Below are 18,610 nucleotides of genomic sequence, written 5' to 3'. Positions count from 1 at the left end.
AAAAAAGTCATTTTTGAATAAAAACACAACATCTTTAATTCCATGCTATTGTCCTTTATATATTAACTTATAGAAAAAGAAAAAATTTATATAATGAAATTCATTATGTTCCCTTTAATTATTACTAATATGTTTATTATGTTCCCCTTTATATCACGCAGTTTACTTCTTCATCAACTCCATAATCAGCTGCATATTTCTTTACAGATATTAAATTTGAAGCAATTGTCTTTTAAGATACCCTTTTGTCAGTTTCACTTACTGATGGCAGCTTTCTACTTTGAGTAGCATGATTCATCTCTGCTGTCAGGGGTCGGGGTTGCTGAGGGAGGAAGGTGTGTGTGTGTGTCTATGTTTGTTTTGTTCACTGACTGCATCTGTCCTACTGGCTGGGAGAACACACACCGACATCTGTCCTGGCAGTGAAGGAGGGAGCCGCCCTCTGGGCACAGAGAGAAACCATCACTGCACCCAGACTGCACCTACTCTAGTAAAGAACAAGTCTGAGAGCTTGCACACTGGTGAGATGATCAATTCCTCACTCTGCTCACAGTAAGGACAAGGCTGTGACTATCAGCTGGGACAGAGAGTACACAGCTCAACCGCAGGTTTTTAAATAGGGAGCAGAGTCTTCTTTCTTCCATGTTAAAAAACAGTCATAATATGGTTCAGCTGACCACCAAGGACTGGGTTATATCCTGCTATTCTCTGAAACTCAATAGTGTCTTTGAATTTTTTGGAATCTCATAGCCTTTTCTATCTAAATGTGTACTGTTACTCTCATGGCTAAAAGTTGCAGGGAGCAGTCTCTTTCTTTCATTTGTGTTTCCAATTCCTTCTGGTTTCCTATACTATGACACTGTTTTAAACAAAATTTAAAAATCTTTCAGTTAGGCTGCACTCTCTGTTACACGCTGGTTTTCGGTGCACTAAAATTCATAGCATTTCCTGTTTGGAAAATAAAAGCCACAATTTTATTAATCATCATCTGTTTGAAAGCCATGCTAGTTTTAATAGTTACTGTGCTTCTGAATGTATTTTAAATGCCCATTTATGTGTCTTCTCTAACATTCCCAGGTTTGTGCTATTATACACAGGGGTAAAAAAAAACAAGACAGATCCCAGCAGTTGTTTAGAACAAAACAGACCTGGCTGAGTCTCAAGTACCAAAGCAGCAATCACAAACATGCCACAAGGGGATTTGCTCTAAATGATATTTAAATATTTTTTAAAAAGTACAATTTTTTTTTTTTTTTTTTTTTTTTTGAGACGGAGTCTCACTCTGTCGCCCAGGCTGGAGTGCAGTGATGCAATCATGGCTCACTGCAGCCTTGAACTCCCAGGCTCAAGAGATCCTCACACCTCAGCCTCCTGAATGACTGGGACTGTCTGAATGCACACCTGGAAAGAAGGTGAAAACTTATTTATATTTCAATGTAATTCTTTGTGAAGAAGAAAAAATAATAAAGGCATTAGGAATGTAATGCCTAAATAGTAAAGTGTGTTTTTATGGAAAATGACCAGCAGCCAGAAAGAATGCCTCTCCGCAGAATATTTAGGTCCTGTTTGCAAGAGTAGCGGGGAGCACTGGACACATCTCACCTCAACCCACAGGCAAGGCAGGACCCGAGCCACAGCCTTAAATGTATTCATTTGCTAAAAGAAAACGAATACTTCTTTCTCTTCTTCCCATAAACTTAACTCTAGTTTTATCATTACATAATTTCTGGCCAGGCACAGTGACTCAAGCCTGTAATTCCAGCACTTTGGGAGGCTGAGGAACGTGGATTGCAAGGTCAGGAGTTTGAGACCAGCCTGACCAACATGGTGAAACCCCATCTCTACTAAAAATACAAAAATTAGCCAGGCGTGGTGGCAGGCGTCTGTAATCCCAGTTACTCTGGAGGCTGAGGCAGGAGAATCGCTTGAACCTGGGAGGGGGAGGTTGCAGTGAGCCGAGATCACTTCATTGCACTCCAGCCTGAGCAACAGAGCGAGACTCCGACTAACAATAATAATAATAATTTTCATATTTGAACCCTGATTAATATATCATTTGTGAAGCTGATGTCTGCTTTGATTTCCCCTTTCCTGAATTTTTAGAAAAATGCCAAGTTTCTACATTATGCCTGATGGCCAAGTGAGGGAGTCAGGGTGGAAGCATTTTTCGTGGAAGGTCCTGGTGGTCTCACAGGTAGCATTTAGGATGACATGTGTGCTCAGCCGAGAGCAGTTTCTACTTCATCTCTCCCTGGGAAATTATGAATATGACAAGGAGCTTCTTTCAAAATAGCCAATGCTTCCTGCATTTGCAATACAGGGCCTCGGATCCATGTCATGGGGGAAACACTCTTTCTTCTGCTTTCCTAAAATTGTCTCCAACATGAGGGATTTGACAGCATTGAATCACTGAATTCTGTCTGTGATGAAAGAGAATTCTGTCTCCTTGTATTCTGGTTAACATGTTTATTCATGTTTTAAGTATCTATAATTGGTATAATCCACAAAGATACATATTTTAAACCTCAAAGCTTTTCTTATGTCAATAGGAAATTTGTAATGAAAGCAGAAAAATGTATGATATATACAGATTCAACACATAACAGTTATTCTTCAAAACCAAGTGACAATGCATAATTTAAATACTCTGGTGCTATTTATTTATTTTTGAGAAGAAGTTTCACTCCTGTGGCCCAGGCTGGAGTGCAACGGTGCAGTCTTGGCTTACTGCAAACTTGGCCTCCCAGGTCCAAGTGATTCTTCTGCCTCAGCCTCCCAAGTAGCCAGGATTACAGACGCCCACCACCATGCCCGGGCAATTTTTGTATTTTTAGTAGAGACAAGGTTTCACCTTCTTGGCCAGGCTGGTCTTGAACTCTTGACCTCAAGTGATCCACCTGCCTCAGCCTCCCAAAGTGCTGGGATTACAGGCATGAGCTATTGTACCTGGCCTCTGGTGCTTTTTAAATACGTATTCCTATTTAAGCCAAATGTTGATTTTTCCTTCAGGTTAATTTGCTGTAGCATTTGTTCTTTTGTACCTAGTGGGAGTGGGTTCCCACTGGCACGTCTCCAGTAGTCACTATGATAACTCAGACATTTCCCTGCCAGGTAAAGGAAAACCAGTGAGGATAGTTTGGCATTTTAAATGGTCAAATAACAATGATAACTTGGCAATCTCATTGCTAAATATTGTTACACAAAACAAAAAACCTTGACTATAGGTTACGTCCTAGCAAGATCTATGGAGGAACAGTGCTGAATGTGTATCTTTTCTCTTTAGGATTTATTATAAATTTTTGCTCTAAGTCTTACATTCTTGGAGTAACTATTTTATTTTTTATTTTATTTTATTTTTTTTAGAACAACTCAGCAAAATAAAATTCCTGTTTATTGTTGGACAACATTGTTTCACACATACATCAAACAGGCCAAAAAAAATAAACAGCAACTTCTTAGACAAAAAAGGAAAAAAAAGAAACCTTTTATCTTTGGCCTTTTTAACCATCTCATACAAACCAACTACTTATAGTACAGCTAAGTACATACACAAAAAAGTTACTGGAATGCTCGGAATAAGATTGTTTTTCTGTTGTCGTTTTGCTTTTTTTACAAGGTTTTTTTTCTCCTTTGAGATTATAATGAACATGGTCACACCACAAGTAAAGTCAGAAGTAGGACAGAGAACGCTCCGAAGGCTGGTTTGGTCATGCGAGATCATTAAAAATGGCTGACCCTAACAATATGTACAAAAATATAAAATGTAAATAAAAAATACAAACAAATTTCCTTTTTAAAGTACTTTTAAGAAAAAAAGCAGGGCCTTGGAAGTTTTGGTTCTTTTTTCCTCCCCTGTTGCAAATTCTCATGGTTTGGGTTGGGTGGTGGAGAGCGCGTGTCATCTGCGGGTGGCACTGCCCACGGTGGGCCGGCGGGCGGGCCTCTCTACTCGAAGGTGACCACGTTTAGATTCTGAGACGGGAAGTGGAGGGTGAATAGGTCACGGCGGCCTTTTTTTTTTAGTTTAACTTTTCCTTTTTTGCTGTCTAGTCATCCTCGTCGGTCTTCTGCTTCTTGGTATCAACATCGTCATCCTCATCATCTTCAGCTGCCCGCTTGCCCGTAGCTGACTCAGCTTCCTCATCTTCATCTCCATCCTCTTCCTCACCATCACCTTCTTCTTCCTCCTCCTCTTCCTCCCCACCTTCTTCCTCTTCTTCATCTACCTCATTGTCAGCCTCTTGCTCCCCATTTTCCTCATTAGCATTCCCGTTAGCAGGGGCGTCTCTTCCATTTTCTGCCTCTTCCACAACTTCCTTCTTCTCCTTTAAGTCCTTGGTGGTGATTTCGGAGCTGGTGTCTATGGCTGCGTCTGACATGGTGGGGCACGCCGGTGATCCGATGCAGGGGATTTAAAAAGAAAGCGAGAGTTCAGGGACTCTGGCGATAAAGCTGCCGGAGTCCGCGGCGGCGGAGGAAGCGCGCGGCGGAGGCGGCTGCGGCGAGCAAGGAGGCGGACGAGGAACAATGCAAAGATGGCTTTTCAGAGCAGCCAGTGGGCTGGAGTAACTATTTTAATTGGCCAAAACAGAATTTTATAATAATTCTCATCGGCATATCCCTATCGTCACTATGATAAACATTTGGCTGCCAAGTAAAGTAAAACCAATGAAGTACTAAACTGTGAATGCAGGTTCTAAAGCACATTTTAGTTTATTTAATAAAATTTGAATCTATTAAGCATTTACTTGGGTGCACCAATATTTACTTTTCCTGGAATAATCATCATTTATGGCTATTCCAGGATCAAATTTTAAATCCAATTCTAATTATTTCAAAAGTCAAGACCAAATAGGTTATAATAAAGAGTATTTTTTCCAAGTTCCTCCATTTTCAGCTGTGTATGCTGGTGCATCCCTGTAGTCCCAGCTACTCAGGAGGCTGAGGCAAGAGGATTCCCTGAGCCCAGGAGTTGGAGGTGGCAGTGAGCTGTGACTGCACCACTGTACTCCAGCCTGGGTGACAGAGTAAGAACCCAACTCTTAAAAAACACCAACAATCAAGTCCCTCCATTTTCATTCAATAAAGGAAAAGGCTGAAGTTAAGCATATGAAAACTGAGTGAGGCTCTAAGTTATCATTAATGTGATATTTATATTATTAAATGGCAAAGCCTTAGGCAATACTGTATTACCATTAAGTTTTTATAAGCATTTAACTTCTGTTTTAAAAAAAATGTTGGCCAGGTGCAGTGGCTCATGCCTGTAATCCCAGCACTTTGGGAGGCTGAGGTGAGTGGATCACGAGGTCAGGAGATTGAGACCATCCTGGCTAATACAATGAAACCCCATTTCTACTAAAAATACAAAAAATTAGCGGGTCGTGGTGGCGGGTGCCTGTAGTCCCAGCTACTCGGGAGGCTGAAGCAGGAGATTGGCGTGAACCCGGAAGGCAGAACTTGCAGTGAGCCAAGATCGTGCCACTGCACTCCAGCCTGGCAACAGAGCAAGACTCCGTCTTAAAACAAACAAACAAAAAATGTTAATAGTAGCTTTAGTCACAATTGTCAAAAGGTGGAAACAACCCAGCAGATGACTGGATTTAAAAACTGTAGTAGCCATCCCCATTAAGCTACCAATGACTTTCTTCACGGAATTGGAAAAAACTACTTTAAAGTTCATATGGAACCACAAAAGAGCCCTCATTGCCAAGACAATCCTAAGTCAAAGAACAAAGCTGGAGGCATCACTACCTGACAAACTATACTACAAGGCTACAGTAACCAAAACAGCATGGTACTGTAGTGAAAACAGAGATAGACCAATGGAACAGAACAGAGCCCTCAGAAATAATGCACCACCACATCTACAACCATCTGATCCTTGACAAACAAAAACAAGAAATGGGGAAAAGTTTACCTAATTAATAAGTAGTGCTGGGAAAACTGACTAGCCATAGAGTGGAAGCTGAAACTGAATCCCTTCCTTACTCATATACAAAACTAATTCAAGATGGATTAGGGGCTTAAATGTTAGACCTAAAACCATAAAAACCCTAGAAAGCGTAGGCAATACCATTCAGGACATAGGCATGGGCAAGGACTTCATGTCTAAAAGCATCAAAAGCAATGGCAACAAAAAGCCAAAAATTGACAAATGGGATCTAATTAAACTAAAACTTCTGCACAGCAAAGGAACTACTGTCAAGAGTGAACAGGCAACCCTACAGAATGGGAAAAGTACACACAAAATACCCATCTGACAAAGGCTAATATCCAGAACCTACAAAGAACTCAAATTTACAAGAAAAAAACAAACAACCCCATCAAAAAGTGGGCAAAGGAAATGAACAGACACTTCTCAAAAGAAGACATTTATACAGCTGACAGACACATGAAAAAATGCTCATCATCACTATGCATCATGAGAGAAATGCAAATCAAAACCACTATGAGATACCATCTCACACACCAGTTAGAATCATTAAAAGTCAGGAAACAACAGATTGCTGGAGAGGATGTGGAGAAACAGGAACACTTTTACACTGTTGGTGGGACTGTAAACTAGTTCAACCATTGTGGAAGACAATGTGGCAATTCCTCAAGGATCTAGAACTAGAAATTCCATTTGACCCAGCCACCCCATTACTGGGTATATACCCAAAGGATTATAAATCATGCTGCTATAAAGACACATGCACATGTATGTTTATTGTGGCACTACTCACAATAGCAAAGGCTTGGAACCAACCCAAATGTCCATCAGTGACAGAGTGGATTAAGAAGATGTGGCACATATACACGATGGAATGCTATGCAGCCATAAAAAAGGATGAGTTCATGTCCTTTGTAGGGACATGAATGCAGATGGAAATCATTATTCTCAGCAAACTGTCACAAGGATAGAAAACCAAACACCGCATGTTCTCGCTCATAGGTGGGAATTGAACAATGAGATCACTTGGACACAGGAAGGGGAACATCACACACTAGGGCCTGTTGTGGGGTGGGGGGAGGGGGGAGGGATAGCATTAGGAGATATAGCTAATGTAAATGACAGTTAATGGGTGCAGCACACCAACATGGCACATGTATACATATGTAACAAACCTGCACATTGTGCACATGTACCCTAGAACATAAAGTATAATTAAAAAAACCAGATAAATAAAAAAATAAAAACTGTAGTATAGGCTGGGCGCGGTGGCTCATGCCTGTAATCCTAGCACTTTGGGAGGCCGAGATGGCCAGATCACGAAGTCAGGAGATCAAGACCATCCTGGCTAATGCAGTGAAACCCTGTCTCTACTAAAAATACAAAAAAATCAGCCGGGCGTGGTGATGGGCGCCTGTAGTCCCAGCTACTCAGGAGGCTGAGGCAGGAGAATGGCATGAACCCGGGAGGTGAAACTTGCAGTGAGCTGAGATTGCGCCACTGCACTCCAGGCTAAGCAACAGAGCGAGACTCTGTCTCAAAAAACAAAATGTAGTATATACATACAATAAAATATAATTTAGGCATGAAAAGGAGTGAGGTTCTGATACCCCTTACAACACAGATGAACCTTGAAAACATTTTTTATAACTTCTTTCACTGTGACTTATTTTAATGCATTTTAATGTATTACTGACATTTGTATAATTTGTTTTTCGTTGCACAACCAGGATTTCTTTCCTAATGTTTCTGCTATAATCAAGGAACATGGAAAAGAGAGAAGTGGTTTACTACAATATCTAAACCCTTTACCCACACAATGGTCTCCTTCACAGATAGACTCTTGACTTTACAACTCTCTTGTTGCCTATGCCAGATCCTATCAGAGAGTATGGAGGTGCTTCCAGAAGTTTCTCCTCTCATGTGCCATAAGGCAAGGTTGAAGGCTGGTTTTGCTCTCCAATGTGCACGCCTGAAAAAGCCCTGGTGGGGCACAGGCTGGGTAACTCCCGCTCCACTTCTGTTTCATGCAGGGATGACAGGAGCGACTTCCCAGCTACGGATGGATGAAGAGCAGCTGCCGGTATCTATGCACATGGATACCAGCTTTTATACGGGTTAAGTACTACTTTGTTTAGGAGGAGGAAATAATTTCCATAGATAAGATAATAGCTCTTATTTTAAACTAAATTGATTAACAATTTAGATTATTCCTATAGAGGAGGAAAGGCCTTCTGGCAACAGGAAGCACAGTTTCATATCAAATATATAAAAATGATCAAAATCTTATGGAAGAAAGGTATCTTAATTTTAATCACCAAAATTTAACTTTTTTGATAAATATTTAGGGCTATAATGAACAATAAACCAATGCTAATAGAATGACAGTTGCAGGGAATGCTGTCGAGTTTCTTGTTTGTGGTTTGAACACTGAAAGGCCCCACCTTGTTATGGTCATAATATTTGGCCTCACTCTTGTTGTTATGCTGAGGACACTCACCATTTAAGGTGAGAACAACTGGAAGGTATTCCTCGCGGAAGGAGCTCTTGTAGAGCTGTAAGCCAGGGGACGGTGGTTCGGAAGCTCAGTGTGGCCGCCTCTCTGGTCAGCATGACCTCTTCAGGAAATAAAGCTGCAGGGAAGCTGGAGTTCCTCCTGAAGGTGTAAGTGTACTGTTCTTGAAGACTGTAGATCACCACGGTGGCCATTCAACATGCCAAAATCTCTGGAATGACACAGTTTTGCTCATATTAGGAATATGTATATGCCAGACTCTTGCTTTGTGTATATTTTTCAAGTATCTCTAATCCTTAAATATCTCAAGATAAAATAATCATGGCATTTTTGACGTTTTTAAAAACTTTTAAATGTTAAAGATTTTAAAAGAGGAATATAAAATATAGATAATTAAACTCCCTCATATTCCCAGGACCCAGAACTGATTAACAATTAACATCCTATTATTGCCCCCAAAATGCTTCATCTTCGATTTGGATAAAGGTGAATCTCCAGTAGAACTGTGTAATTTCTATGTTACTGCTTTCCTCAGGGTGTTGCACTGATGATCCTCTGAGAAATGCAGAAAGGACTTCCACCAGATCCAACAGAAGCAGTCAAAGACATCTCAAGAATGGAATCCTATCTCCTCCTAAAGTAAATGGGTTTGGGACAGAAACGATTCTATTTTAAATAATCAGACAGAATTGCCTTATACTTTCCTTAGAGTGCCAAATGCCAGAATGATCTCTGTAGTCTGTGATCTCCCACAGTTTCTCTGCAACCTGCTCCATGGGCACACCCACCTTGCGTGTAGACAGCCCATCCTATGTGGCTGCTGCTGCCGTGTCCTGCACTCCCTGGCTCCACTCCTGGCATGGCTGTGGCTCTTTCTTCCAGCTTCTGGGGAGTGATGACAGAGAAGTCCTGGATAGAGCATATTCACGAGAGACAAGATCAAAGCTAGAATACATGTGTTTCATTTTGCCTGTTTTGGGGGAGCTGAGGTCATGGAGGTTTCCCTGTGAACATGCAGAGTTGCCAGAGGTGCTAACGAGCCAATAGGCCTGATGGCTCTGTCCTTGCATTTTCTCATTTGCTGACCAATTTTAGCGATCTTAGCTTTCAGTAAGTAGGTATGGATAAAACACTTGCCAACAAGTGATATAATATTTCAGATGATTCCATTAGTCTTTACAGCTGTGGTCTTATTTAAATACTGTATCGAAGAGACATAACCCAGAGGTAATATAATTTTTATCATTTTTTTCCCAATTAGAAGATACATTGCTTTTTCAAGTTAATTATTCCTAATGAAATACAGATTACCAGGGCATATAATGTTGTTTTTAACCCATGCAGCTAACTTTCCCATAAAACATGGACATGTATTATTAGTGAGCCAAGACAGTTCCTCTTGCCACTACTTACTGTCGCTTTGGCAGAGCAGAGGCCCCAGCATGTAAGCCGCTTCAGAACATGGCCGGTGTGTGTCCATCCTCACAACCCGAGTAACTGGCAGGAGCTCCTTATGGGAAAGAACTTCTGTGTCACTGGCCTTAGGAAGCAAATACAACTACCTTAATGTTATTCTGAACAACATACAGCAAATAATAGCCTTTCATTGCAGTTCAAGAAGTATTAAGTTACATTTGTAAATACATAGTGTAAATCAAAAATATAATTCTAAGCCCACTGGCCATCTGAATGGACCCCTCCTCTGGGCAAGGGCATTCCAAGGCTAACCTGAGGGACTGGTTCAGGCCATGATGGGGGACAAGGGGTGCCTCATTACACCCTCCTCCCTTTCAGAATTACCAGTGGAACAAACTAAGTCTGCTGAGAAACATTTTCAATCTCTTCTCTCTGAAGCCTGCTACCTGGAGGCTTCATCTGCATGATAAACTTTGGTCTCCACAACCCCTTGTCATCATAACCCAGACATTCCTTTCTACCGATTCCAAGTCGTCCAGTTAATAACTTAACTCTTTCAACCAACTGGCAATCAGAAAATTGTTCCATCTACCCATAATCTGGAAGCTTCCCCTTCCCCGCTTCTTGCTGCCTTTCCAGACTGAACCAATGTACATCTTACATGTATCTGACCGAGTCTCATGTCTTCCTAAATGTATAAACTAGGATGTGCCCCAACGACCTTGGGCACATACTCTCAGGATCTCCTGACGGTTGTGTCACAGACCATTGGTCACTCACATTTGGCTCAGAATAAGTCTCTTCAGATATTTTACAGAATTTGACTCTTTTCATCATCCATAATAGCAGGGAAATAAAACTGCTCGTGTGAACACTTACTAACATAGTAATGTATTTAGTGAGGCCATCTGAGGACCAGTGTTCACTGTTCATAAACCTGACCACAGAAAAATAAGTGGTCATGGGTGCAGGTGTGAGATTACATTCTCCATGCAATTAAGCACGCCACTGCTCTTTCCAATGTAGCCACTGCATAAAACTTAAATGCAGTTACCATGCGAGGAATAGCAATCTGCCTTCACCATAAAAGCACCTGTCTGAGAAGATTTAAGATTTCAATTATCAGAACTTTATTGCTAAAGTCTTAAGAGATTCCTATTGTGATTTTTATGCATTTCCTTACTCATTGATGTTATAAATTTAAAAACAAACAAACAAAAATACTGATTCAAGAGCAAGATGAAGGTATGATACGATGCACTCTTTTTTTTTTTTTTTGAGATGGAGTCTTGCTCTGTTGCCCAGGCTGGAGTGCAGTGGCGCAATCTCAGCTCACTGCAAGTTCCACCTCCCGGGTTCATGCCATTCTCCTGCCTTAGCCTCCTGAGTAGCTTGGACTACAGGCACCCATCACCACACCCGGTTAATTTTTTGTATTTTTAGTAGAGATGAGGTTTCACTGTGTTAGCCAGGATGGTCTTGATCTCCTGACCTCGTGATCCGTCCGCCTTGGCCTCACAAAGTGCTGGGATTACAGGTGTGAGCCACCATGCCTGGCCACAGTGCACTCTTAAAGTTATTTTATGTAGCATAATGCATGGGAAAGTGCTTGGCCTATGACTGTCACCACCCGTGCTTCGACACTTACTGCACATCTTGTATTTGCTGGGCCCTGTGTGTTGGGCATGTGGACATAAGTACCATTCATGCCCCCAGGAAATCTGCTGGATATTACAAACAATAATAATGACAGCAATAATATCATCATGTAAGTAAATATTTGGGGGAACACTAGTATCTGTGGTTCCAACACAAAAAGGACTAGCATAGGAACCAGAGACCTGGCAGGTGAGCTGGCTGGACCAACAACATCCCCTCTGGACACAGTAAGGCGATTTTTCTACAGCTCTTAAGCTGTTCATATATTGTTTTGTAATACTTCAATTACATGTGTATTTCTGATTTACGGACAAATAGTTGCTCATCTAGTTTATCTTTCTGATATCCTTTATCTGTGTAGAGCTTAGTAAGTTTTAATTCCTAACAATCACAAAGCCACCACTCGCTCCAGGATATACAGGCTGAAGCATCTGAAACCACCACTTTTGCAGGTCAAAAAGTCAGCAATTTAATATGACCCAAACTAATAGCTTTGCACCAAAAAATATGAATGACTTAGTAGCCATTCTTGTTCTATTTAGGTGTCAGAACACTCATTTAAGATAGAAAAGTTAGCATTGTTAAGTTTTTATCCTAAAATTTTTAATAAAATCACCAGTATATTTGGCAAGACAGGAATAAATATAAAATGAATATCCTAAAAGAAATTGTTTTATTGAATCAGGTTGCTACCAAAATCAGACAAAATAAAATGGCATGGCTTTATTTAGGTAAGCCCCTGTGATTCCCCCTAAGGAAAGCCCATAGATTATTGCAAACATAGTACTATCCAGCTGTGTTGTGGAACCAGTGGCCAACAAGGTAGAAGGAACCACCAGATTATAAGGGGAGTGAACCTAGACGTTTGTTTTATTATAAATGTGAGGATAATACACCGAATTAATTTCTGGTGTTAAATATCAACCTATTTGTAACATCACATATAAATGTTTTAATTCCTGTGATTGCTGTTTTGAAAAAACATCCTATAGTAAAAATATAAGTGTATTAGTTATTTCTTATGGATCTTTGAATCTTAAGGAACCAATTTAAAATGACATTTTTTAAACGTAGGAAAAACTAAATGTTAATTCTGTTTTTTTGTGTTTTGTTTTTTTGTTTGTTTTCTGAGACAGAGTGTCGCTCTGCCTCCGACTCCCTGGTTCAAGGGATTCTCCTGCCTCAGCCTCCCGAGTAGCCGGGATTATAGGCACACGCCACCATGCCCAGCTAATTTTTGTTATTTTTAGTAGAGATGGGGTTTCACCATGTTGGCTAGCATGGTCTCGATCTCCTGACCTTGTGATCTGCCCGCCTCAGCCTCCCAAAGTGCTGGGATTACAGGCGTGAGCCACCACACCTGGCCAACAAAATGTTAATTCTGTTTTTAACATTGACAATGAATGCAGAGTCCTGAAAATACATAAATAAAATCATGATGCATGTTGTTTGTATTAAGGCAGATAGTGTAATAGTCTTTTTCATTTTATTATTTGCAATGTACCTTGCTGAATGTATAGGAATTTCTAACAATTCTTATTTAAACTTTTATTATTAGTACAGGTCATGCCCAACTTTGCCCATGCTTTATGCAGGATATTACTAATTGTGCGGTCACCAGACTTGTTCAAAACTGCCTACTTTAGAGTTATATCTCAGTTTTTTCTTGCTTCTCTATTTTCCAAAATTTGCAAACATAGTATATACAGGCATGGTAATTTTTCCCAGCAGTTTTAAACATTAAGAGAGTTTTCAAATCCATCTTTTATAGTTCCTAATGCTCTAGAAATTATTTTTACTGTTGTGTTCCAGTGGATTTTTTTTTTTTTTTTAGGTAAAACAGAGCTTTGACTACTTTGGGTTGTTGGGAAAACTGGGGGGAAAATACTGGGTCAAGCACGTTTAATAATTGGGTAAAAGGGACTGGAAACAACATCATCCTCATTATCCAGAATTATGTACTTTGACAGCTCCTAGGCTCTGAGCATCTTTGTTCCATGTGCTCGACCCTTTTGGCAACCCCAAACAGCAGCAACGAGGATGCAGCATGATACGTCTCCACATCTGTAGGGCTGGTCTCCCGACACTGTTTCCATTTTCAGAGTTCTCTTAGCTATATGTGCCCCATTGTCTCTCCATACAAATTTTAGAACCAGTTTGTCAAAAATAAATACATAAACAAACAAATATTCAGCATATTCTTGGAATTAGATTAAATCAAAGAAAGCATTTTTTGGAGAGATACTTAGTTTGCCTATGCATGGCAGTGGTGTGTCCTATCTCCATGCATTTAGGTCTTAAATTTTAATAAAGTTTTATGATGTCTTTTCCACAGAAGTCATGCATGTTTTTGTTATCTTGATTCCAAGCCATTATACCCTTTATTGCTTTTGCAAGTGGTTTTTATAGCATTTTCTTATGGTAACATGTTCTTCACAGGAATCCAATTATTCTAAGATTCAGCAGTCTTATGAAATTCCTATCAATTTCAACAATTTCTGTATATTCTCTTGGGCTTTCTTCGTAGACAACCATATTGTTTTCTGTTTATGAATAGTGCAATTTGTATTTTCTTGTTTTCAATCTTTTGTGTTTTAGAATTGAATCACATATATTTTTATCTCTTTATTACTAATTTGTACTCTAATTGCACTGTAATTATAGAAACTGTCCCTATGATAACAACTCGTATAAAACTTTTTGACTTTTGCTTTATGGAATATTGGGTAACCAGTTTTTAAAACCATGCCATGTATGCTTGAGAAAATTATGTATTCTTTAGTTTTGTTATAACAAATCAAGCTGTTCATTTTGTTTTTAAAATACCCTATTTCCTTACTAATTTTTGTCCAACTGACTTACCAATTACTAACAGATATATATTTAAGCCTCTTCCTATCATGGTTAATTTATAAATTTCTTCTTATAGTTTAGTCAACTTTTGTCTTTATACATCTTGACTCATTTTTACCAGAAGCATATGAGTTCAGATCTGTTCTTTCTGTTAAAATTAAAAAGTATCAGCTGGGATGGGTGCAGTGGCTCACGCCTGTAATCCCAGCACTTTGGGAGGCTGAGGTGGGCAGATCACGAGGTCAAGAGATCGAGACCATCCCAGCCAACATGGTGAAACCCTGTCTCTACTAAAAATACAAAAAATTAGCTGGGCGTGGTGGCAGGCGCCTGTAATCCCAACTACTCAGGAGGCTAAGGCAGGAGAATCATTTGAACCTGGGAGGCAGAGGTTGCAGTGAGCCAAGATAGTGCCACTGCACTCCAGCCTGGCGACAGAGTGAGACTCCGTCTCAAAAAAACAAAAAAAAAAAAAAAAAGAAAAAAAAGAAAAAAAAATGTAGCAGCTGGGTGTGGTGGATCATGTCTGTAATCCTAGCCCTTTGGGAGGCTGAGGCAGGCATATCGCTTAAGCTCAGGAGTTCAAGACCAGCTTGGGCAACCCAGTGAGACCCTGTCTAGAAAATACAAAAATTAGCTAGGTGTGCTGGGGCATGAGTAGTTTTAGTACGAGCTATTTGGAAGACTGAGGTAGGAGGGTAGCTTGAGCCCAGGAGGTCGAGGCTGCAGTGAGCTGTGATCTCACCACTGCACTCCAGCCTGGTGACAGAGTGAGACCTTGTCTCAAAAACAAACAAACAAACAGATTAAACTGTGGAGTCTGATACTAACTCTGGGTAGTTAGCATTTTATTCAATGATAGGACACACAATTGGTGTCCAGAGAACTGGATAATTGGTGTTTAAAAAGATACTATATATTTGAGGTCAGCAGGAAAAAACTCACACATTTGGTGTTAGAAGTGTTAGGAACAAAAGTAGTTCAATTTCTTTATCAAAAATTACTTCAAGTGTGAATAAAATAAACTCCCCAATCAAAAGACACAGAGTGGCTCAATGGATAAAAAAAGATCTAACTGAATGTTGTCTGTAGGAGACTCACTTTATATACAAGGACACTTATAGGCTGAAAGTGAAAGAATGGTTAAAAGATAGTTCATGAAAATTGGAATCAAAATAGAGCAGGTGTGTCTAAACTTATCTCAGACAAAATAGACTTTCAGTCAAAAATTGTCACAAGGGACAAAGAAGGACATCATAAAATGATAAAAGGGTCAATTCACCAGAAAGATAGAACAACCATAAACATATATACAACCAACATCAGAGCACTTAAATGCTGTATATAAAGTAAACATTGGGCCAGGCGTGGTGGCTCACGCCTGTAATGCTACCACTTTTGTAGGCCAAGCCAGGTGGATCACCTGAGGTCAAGAGTTCGGGACCAGCCTGGCCAACATGGTGAAACTCCGTCTCTACTAAAAATACAAAAATTAGCTGAGTGTGGTGGCACACGCCTGTAATTCCAGCTACTCAGGAGGCTGAGGCAGGAGAATCGCTCGAACCCAGGGGGTGGAGGTTGCAGTGAGCCAAGATCATGCATTTCACTCCAGCCTGGGTGAAAGAGCAAAACTTCATCTCAAAAAAAAAAAAAAAAAAAAAAAATTGAATAAATAAATAAAGCAAGCAAACATTGGGAGAACTGAACTGAGAAAAGAGAAATAGATAGCAATTTAATAATAGTGGCTTTCAATACCCAGCTTTCAATAATGGATAGAACGTTCACACAGAAAATCAATAAAAACACAGCAGAGTTGAACAACATTATTGACCAAATGGACCAAACACACGTACAGAACATTCCACTCAGTTGCAGAAGAATGCACATTCTTCAAAGGACACAGAACATTCTTCAGAACAGATCACATAGCAGGCCAAAAAATAAATCTCAACAAACACAAGAACACTGAGTTCACATTAAGTATCTTTTCTGATCACAATGAAATTAAACTAGAAATTAACAGCTAAAGGAAAACTGGAAATTTCACAAATATCTGGAAATTAACACGTTTTTGAACAACCAGTGTATCAAAGAAGAAATTAAAAGGGAAATTAGAAAACATCTTGTGACAAATGAAAATGAAAACACAGCATACCAAAACTTATGGGATGCAGCAAAAGCAGTGCTAGGAAGGAAATGTATAATAATAAATGCTGACTTTGAAAAATATCTCAAATCAAGTATGTAACTTTACACTTCAAAAAACAAGAAAAAGAGCAAACTAAGCCTAAAGTTAGGCAAAAAAGGGAAATTATCAAATTAGAGAAGAAATAAATTGAGGATAGAAAAGGAATTTTTAAAAAGTCAATGAAATTAAGAGTTGGATTTTTGAAAAAAATGAGAAAATTGACAAACTTTTAGCTAGACCAGAAATAAAAGGAAAGACTCAAAAGAATTAAAATTAGAAATAAAAAAGGAGATATTACAACTGTTGCCACAGAAATAAAAAGAATCCTAAGAGACTATAATGAACAATTATATATCAACAAATTGAATAACCTAGAAGAAATGGTAAATTTCCAGAAACAACCTACCAATACTGAATCATGAAGAACAGAAAATCTGAACAGAACTATAACTACTAAGGAAATTGAATCAGTTGTCAAAAATCCCCCAACAACAAAACACTCAGGACCAGATGGCTTCACTGGTGAATTCCACCAAAGATTTCAAGAATTAAAGAAAATCCTTCTCAAACTCCTTCAAAGACATTGAAGAGGGGGCGGAGCAAGATGGCCGAATAGGAACAGCTCCAGTCTCCAACTCCCAGCGCGAGCGACACAGAAGGCCGGTGATTTCTGCATTTTCAACTGAGGTACTGGGTTCATCTCACTAGGGAGTGCCGGACAATCGGTGCTGGTCAGCTGCTGCAGCCCGACCAGCGAGAGCTGAAGCAGGGCGAGGCATCGCCTTACCTGGGAAGCGCAAGGGGGAAGGGAATCCCTTTTCCTAGCCAGGGGAACTGAGACACACAACACCTGGAAAATCGGGTAACTCCCACCCCAATACTGCGCTTTAAGCAAACGGGCACACCAGGAGATTATATCCCACACCTGGCCGGGAGGGTCCCATGCCCACAGAGCCTCCCTCATTGCTAGCACAGCAGTCTGCGATCTAACCGCAAGGCAGCAGCGAGGCTGGGGGAGGGGCGCCCGCCATTGCTGAGGCTTAAGTAGGTAAATAAAGCCGCTGGGAAGCTCGAACTGGGTGGAGCTCATAGCAGCTCAAGGAAACCTGCCTGTCTCTGTAGACTCCACCTCTGGGGACAGGGCACAGCTAAACAACAACAACAACAACAAAAAGCAGCAGAAACCTCTGCAGATGCAAACGACTCTGTCTGACAGCTTTGAAGAGAGCAGTGGATCTCCCAACACGGAGGTTGAGATCTGAGAAGGGACAGACTGCCTGCTCAAGTGGGTCCCTGACCCCTGAGTAGCCTAACTGGGAGACATCCCCCACTGGGGGCAGTCTGACACCCCACACCTCACAGGGTGGAGTACACCCCTGAGAGGAAGCTTCCAAAGTAAGAATCAGACAGGTACACTCGCTATTCAGCAATATTCTATCTTCTGCAGCCTCTGCTGCTGATACCCAGGCAAACAGGGTCTGGAGTGGACCTCAAGCAATCTCCAACAGACCTACAGCTGAGGGTCCTGACTGTTAGAAGGAAAACTATCAAACAGGAAGGACACCTACACCAAAACCCCATCAGTACGTCACCATCATCAAAGACCAGAGGCAGATAAAACCACAAAGATGGGGAAAAAGCAGGGCAGAAAAGCTGGAAATTCAAAAAATAAGAGCGCATCTCCCCCTGCAAAGGAGCGCAGCTCATCGCCAGCAACAGATCAAAGCTGGACGGAGAATGACTTTGACGAGATGAGTGAAGAAGGCTTCAGTCCATCAAACTTGTCAGAGCTAAAGGAGGAATTACGTACCCAGCGCAAAGAAACTAAAAATCTTGAAAAAAGAGTGGAAGAATTGATAGCTAGAGTAATTAATGCAGAGAAGGTCATAAACGAAATGACAGAGATGAAAACCATGACACGAGAAATACATGACAAATGCACAAGCTTCAGTAACCGACTCGATCAACTGGAAGAAAGAGTATCAGCGATTGAGGATCAAATGAATGAAATGAAGCGAGAAGAGAAACCAAAAGAAAAAAGAAGAAA

At 40.4% G+C, this 18,610-nt stretch overlaps 2 protein-coding genes across 11 annotated transcripts in view; both read right to left on the bottom strand.

Annotated features, from left to right (window-relative positions):
- LOC101013414 (translation initiation factor IF-2-like) overlaps positions 1-18,610 on the bottom strand; it is a 45,943-nt gene that overhangs the window by 4,974 nt on the left and 22,359 nt on the right. For 4 of the 10 annotated variants that reach the window (XR_004179262.1, XR_004179267.1, XR_004179269.1 and 1 more), the window contains exons 1-3: positions 9,861-11,157; positions 9,236-9,356; positions 8,433-9,081 (exon numbers count right to left, since the gene is read on the bottom strand). The gene's annotated coding sequence lies outside the window, so the exon portion shown is untranslated. Of the gene's footprint in view, positions 1-8,432; positions 9,082-9,235; positions 9,357-9,860; positions 11,159-18,610 lie in introns of those variants that run through there. The other 6 variants (XR_004179265.1, XR_004179263.1, XR_004179268.1 and 3 more) reach the window with 5 other exon arrangements.
- Positions 3,373-4,587, bottom strand: LOC101009495 (prothymosin alpha). Its single transcript, XM_003912466.4, has one exon. It carries the CDS (start codon positions 4,377-4,379, stop codon positions 4,047-4,049), a length of 333 nt encoding a protein of 110 aa, XP_003912515.2. The 5' UTR covers positions 4,380-4,587; the 3' UTR covers positions 3,373-4,046.

Source organism: Papio anubis, chromosome 17 (assembly GCF_008728515.1).
Source record: "Papio anubis isolate 15944 chromosome 17, Panubis1.0, whole genome shotgun sequence".
Taxonomy (NCBI): domain Eukaryota; kingdom Metazoa; phylum Chordata; class Mammalia; order Primates; family Cercopithecidae; genus Papio; species Papio anubis.
This window is presented reverse-complemented; position numbering and strand designations above follow the sequence as displayed.